We start from the raw sequence: 5,714 nt of genomic DNA on the forward strand, positions 1-5,714 counted from the left end.
TCTTTAGCTTCAGTGACCTTCCAGGAGACTTGCCTGTGGAGCTATGCCTTGTTTCCCAATTTGGCCCTAGAAGGGAGGAAAGTGAACTCAAGGATCCTTTAATATTACAAACCAGAGGCAAACTGATTTGAACTGATTCGTCATGAATTAGCACATACCTCTGGGCGGGGGCTGGGATTTTCCTCTTCACCCTTGATAAGAATGGTGACCCCTGCCAGAAAAATTCAAGCTGCCACACCTGTCTTTCGAGTTTGGGCTCTATAGCTTTCCACCTTTTGTGTGACTGGGCAGTATACTTCCCCTCTCTGAACTTCACTTTTATACATGAGAATCCCCATTCAGAAGTGTGTGTAATGATCTAAAGAGACAAGAATTAGCACACTTGCTAATGAAAGCAGTCAGGCCAACTCTCAGGTTACAGATTTATAAGGCATAATAATATTATGAGGAAAACAAAACTATCTCACTTCCTAATTTTGGCTAGTCCTGTATTTCCAAGAAGAACTGTGAGTTCTCAATTTACAGATAACTACCCTCTCCAAACCTCAATTTTCATCTCAGCTGTTTCCAGCTTTGCCCTTACTACAAAATTTTGCTAGCCAGCCCATCAAGAAACCCTTCAGTCTCAGGTGCTGTCAGGGGGACTGGACCCTTCCAGGTGTACTCTGCAGGCAGAGGTGGGGCTAGAGTCTCATCTAGGTACTAAGCAGGCAGGGGCACAGCCTGTTTGAGTCAACAGCTCCCCAAGTCTAATGTCCAGGTTAGCCAGGTTTCCTGCCAGTCTCTGGTTCTTGCAGTTCTATTCTGAAAGCTCAGACCAACACCTGGGTTGTAGTCATTCTTGGAAAAGGATCCCCCATACCCAAGTTGTTCTGGCTCATCTTCCCTTCTTAATGCCTGAACCCTAAGCCAGGAAATTAAGGCAGCAGAAGTCCTGCACCAGCCTAATCTCCCAGAACTGATCTCTGAGATGCCTGTCCACAAGTGACCTCTACACTTAGCCCTATACCCACAGGCAAGTTCCTGGGCAGGTCTGATCTTAGAAGCCAGAGAAAAGGGAGGGCTCCAGGTCATAGCAGACCCTCCCCTGCATGTATAAAATGCTGGAGCTGGCTCTTGCTGTTCAGTGGTTTCTTGGCGACACCAGGCAGAAGAGTTCCAGCATTACCTCTCCTAGTTTCTCATAGCAGTCAGCCTTGGACTTTGGGGATTTCCCAGAGTCAGAAGGACATCTCGGACTTTCTCCAAGTTCTTGACTACTCACTCCTTCAGCAGGTAGGGACAACTGGTCTCCAGGGTGTAGGGGCAGGGAGTGTGGCTTTTCCAAAGGCCCAAAACTTGCAGAACTGGACAAATGCATTCTACTTTGGGGGATCCACTGTAGAGCGCACCTCATGTCCCAGGTCTAACTCATATACCCAGCTGTTTCTCTCCTGAGATCCCTCTCCACCTTGGGCAATGATCCTAGGAGTTGAATTGGAGACCTCGGGAAACCTGGTTCTCCGGTTTCCTTTGCTTTGCTTGTCACCCACCTGGCCAGCGCAAAAGCCTCTGGATGTGTCTTGGTGCCAGGGAGAGATAAGCAGCAGAACCGGGTAGAGTGCCACCAATCTGCTTCCCCTCCTGTCTACGCCCTTCGTGACCCTCTGGGGCTGTGCAGCTGGCCCTGTTGATCACCCTCGGCTTCTTGCTCCTTTCCAGGGTATCTGAGCATCTGCACAGAATGAAGCTGGTTTCCATCATCCTGATATTCCTGGGTTCACTTGCCTTCCTAGATGTGGACACTGCACAGCCAGATGCATCCTCGCAGTGAGTTTGGGGCAGTGCTTTCTTCAGTCCTAATACATGGCAGTCAGGGAACACTGAGAGATGGTCTGAAGGGGTTAGAAGAAAGTGGAGATGGGAGCTGGCCTGGGCATCACTTGAACACAACCAAACACATCTGCTTGTGTTTTCTAGGCAGAATAAGTGGGTGCTAAGTAGTGGCAAGAGGGAACTGCAGGCATCCAGCACCAATTCCTCGGGACTCACTGGTGAGGAGATAGTTCTTAACTCGACTCTTGTTCCGCTCCAGGACAAGGAGAGCACATCGAAATCCCCACAAGCCAGGTAACTATGCCCTCTACAGAGGATGTGCCCTGTCTACTACTCTGGCCCCAGGAAGATTGTCCAGGCAGGACTGCAGCTCCAGGGGAGGGAGCAGGTCCCATGTCCCTCAGGTTCTCTATGGCCCTGGTCCCAGGTGGTTAGGAACAAAGCTCTGGTTGGTGAAGTTTCAAGAGTCCTTTCTTCACAGCACTCCCAGCATAGCCCATATTGGATTCAAACACTACCGCCCTATGATGAACCCTGGCTCTCCTAGCTCTCCATGCCGCTTAGGGACGTGCATACTGCAGAAATTGGCCCAACGGATCTACCAGTTGACAGACAAAAGTAAAGACGCTGTGGCCCCCCAAAACAAGATCAGCCCTCAAGGCTATGGCCGCCGGCACTGGCGTTCCCTGCCAGAGGTCCTCCAGGCCCAGACTGTGGTGTCCTCCCAAGAGCAGACACAGGCAACAGCAGCCTCCGGGGATGGGTGGCAGCAATGAACAGTTCAGCGAGCGTCCCACTAGTGTCTGCTTCACACCAGGGCATATTGAGACAAACCTGCAGAGATCTGCCTGGCTGCCACTGGGGGAGGCAGAGGAACCCAAGATCAAGCCAGGCTCACTCCACAAGCTGAGAAGTACAGACTGTTACTCTTCGGGGTAGGGGTCTGAGCCACTGCCTTGCCTGCTCATAAATTGGTTTCTCAAAGGGCTTAATAAGCCTCATTACTACTTGAACTTTCCAAAACCCAGTGAGGAAAAGTGAAATGCTTGTTGTACAGCCAGAGGTAACTATCATATTTAAGATTGTTGCTGCCAAGAGATGGGCTTTTTTGTAACTTCAAATACATAGAGAGATTTTTTGTTTGTTATATATTGTATTAAAGGCATTTTAAAGGAAATTATATTGTTACCATCCCCTATTTTAAGATGTGAATGTCTCAGCCAGGTATAACATTGTTTGGTTCTCTCTGTGTGTGTGTTTGTATATGTGTGTAAGGTGGAGAGCGCCTGATTACTGTTAGTGGAAGAAGAAAAGACATTATACCTCTTATAATCTATTTACTTAAAATATATGATCTTGGAAAAATCAAACCAATAAACTTTCTCAATGCTGATTCATTCTCTGTTCATACCTCTAGAGAAGGGTGGTCTTGGTTTGGGTTGGCCTGGAAGTGCTGAGGTCTTACTTCTTGTTTTGGGAAGACAGAACTGCAGTGTGGGTGCAAGCCAACATCTCTGTTCATGAGAGGTCAAACCCTCTTGTGCTGATTTCCAAGGTCCCAGAATGCCACTGTGCACTCAGGTGGTTAGGACCCAAGTCCATGCCTGGTGAGTCCAATGGAGCTCTGGCTCTTGTGTTTTCCCTTTCAGGATATATAGTTGGACGTTACAGGCTCAGTTCCCACAGGAGCTCCAGCCATGCCTGTGTAGTAAGTGCCATGGTGAAAAAGATTATCTAAAAGATCCCACCCCAAGTTTTCCCTTTTCTCCAACATAATAAGTCAGAAGGAAAGCTGTGGTTTTGGGAAAATCCACAGACTTTGCCATCATCAAAGACTTGAAGATGCAGAGGTTATTTTTGTAAAAAAATATTTGTTGTATATGTGTCTATGTGTGCATGTGTATGTGTACACTGGCACACAGGCGGAGGCTGAAGGACAACTTTTGGCATCCTATCTTTATGTGGGTTCTAGGGCTCAAAATTGGGTCACCACACTTTGCAAGCTCTTTTCCTTGGCGAGCCAACTCAGCAGCCCTAGGTGTCATTTCTGTCACATGAACTGTACTCCTATGTTTCTCTGTATGGATGACACAGGTCTTGGAGAATGGCAGAGCACTTTAGTCAATCTATTCTAATGGCAACTTTATTCAGGCAGTTCTAAATATGGTATTGTCACTCAATGTGAAACTAGCTGACAATTTCCCTCTCTTTCTCATAAGGAGTTCCCGACGACATTTTCTTCCTCTTGATAGGGACAACAGTGCATCTTTCTCATCTTGTCTTGAGACTCATCATGGTTTCTGTTATGATTTAATTGATGGGGATTTTGAGTCCTTCTCCATTCATCTCAGGACATCAGTTATACCACGGTCCTAGAAAGTAGCAGGTCTTTTAAGTGCATCAAAGAGACATAGATGTCCCTGAGCACAAAAAACAAGTTCCACAAGAAATAGAGACTTATGCTTGAGTTATGTTTCTGTCATGAGCACTGTTGTCCATCTGGGTGCACAAAATGAGTGTCCTGGGTGGGAGTTCACCAGCTTGTGTGGCAGCCAGACCAGGTTGGATAGGGTGAGCCCCAGTAGTTAGGCCAGACTGGGTCTGCTAGGTTGCACAAAATACTCCCAATTTTATGGGATTCCTCATTGAACCTAAGCAAAGGCATAACCTAAATGTAAGTAGAGTTTATGTTACAGCTGCAGGTATTAAAAAGCTACTCAGGTAAAGATGACAAAATGTTCGCACACCTCTGGAAAACCTTCTGCTTGGAGCCCAAGTCCTCACTGGGCCCTAACATCCATAAGTGGGTCCCTAGCGCCCCCTTCTCTTAGTTACGCATGGTCCCCAAGAGTGGTAGAAGTAGTAACAGCAGTTTATAGTATGTTGGAGTTCATACAATATTCTGACTCCCACATACGAGCAAGTTCTCTTATGTGGGAGTCAGCACATAGCCTTAAAGAAAGTGGAAAGAAAGAGAAAAAAAAAAGCGTTTTGCAGATGCTATCCAGGCTCCCCCCATCTGTACACCGGCTTGCTGTGCCAGGACAAAGACTCAGCACCCTCACGCTGTGCAGGGAGCAGCTGCTGGCCAGAGGCAAGGGGACAGACAGACGGATGTGCAGCTGGAACCGTGTGCCTCAGAGGGCCTGAGACCTTCATTGTTCATAATCATTATTAGTATTTTAGTCTATACATTTTAGACACTTTAATGCATCATAGACATATACATTATAGACACATAGACAAATACATCTAATACACAGGCACATATTTTTAAGAATGGAATCCTTGAGTGGGTGTGAAGAGCTGAATTAAACACATTTGTCAGTTTAAGGCAAATTGTCATTACCAATCTGTGTAACACTTCTGTTTTATAATATATATATATATATATATATACATTATTATAAATAATATATTATGTATTATGTTATATATAATATATTCATTTTTATAATATTTTTGTTTTTCAAGACAGTGTTTGTGTAGCCTTGGCTGTCCTGGACTCGCTTTGTAGAGCAGGCTGGCCTTGAATTCACAACTATCTGCCTGCTTCTGCTTCCTGAATGCTGGGATTACAAGTGTGCACCACCCTGTCTGGCTCATGCCCTTTCTTGAATCCGTGATAGCAGCTCTCTCTTATTTTTGGGCACTAACTTGTTATATAGTCAATGCTGGCCTTGAACGCCTGATCTTCCTGTCTCTACCTCCTGAGTACTGGATTACAGGTAGGTATTCCTACACATGCTTCTCAACAGCCCTCCTTAAAATACTTTCTACACATAGAAAGTGGAAGTGGGATTGTAAAATGTATCATTTTGTGCCTACAGGTTTTTTAAAATTAAATTTTATTTATTTTTTTATAATTTTATTTTTTTTCTTATCAGTTACATTTTATT

At 45.6% G+C, this 5,714-nt stretch overlaps 1 protein-coding gene across 1 annotated transcript; it reads left to right on the plus strand.

Annotated features, from left to right (window-relative positions):
- Window positions 1-1,723: 1,723 nt before the first annotated feature.
- On the plus strand, window positions 1,724-2,591 carry LOC132650596 (pro-adrenomedullin-like). The gene is made up of 4 exons (XM_060375945.1): window positions 1,724-1,809; window positions 1,900-1,915; window positions 1,964-2,109; window positions 2,297-2,591. The coding sequence occupies exons 1-4, from the start codon at window positions 1,724-1,726 to the stop codon at window positions 2,589-2,591; spliced, it is 543 nt and encodes a 180-aa protein (XP_060231928.1).
- Window positions 2,592-5,714: the final 3,123 nt, after the last annotated feature.

Source organism: Meriones unguiculatus (assembly GCF_030254825.1).
Source record: "Meriones unguiculatus strain TT.TT164.6M chromosome 13 unlocalized genomic scaffold, Bangor_MerUng_6.1 Chr13_unordered_Scaffold_199, whole genome shotgun sequence".
Lineage (NCBI taxonomy): Eukaryota > Metazoa > Chordata > Mammalia > Rodentia > Muridae > Meriones > Meriones unguiculatus.

What these genes read in the sequence shown, in the direction of transcription:
- LOC132650596 (XM_060375945.1), top strand. Translation starts at nt 1,724, where the DNA reads ATGAAGCTGGTTTCCATCATCCTGATATTCCTGGGTTCACTTGCCTTC. An exon ending in TCGAAATCCCCACAAGCCAG is followed by an intron (nt 2,110 to 2,296) that starts GTAACTATGCCC and finishes CTTTCTTCACAG; the next exon opens with CACTCCCAGCATAGCCCATA.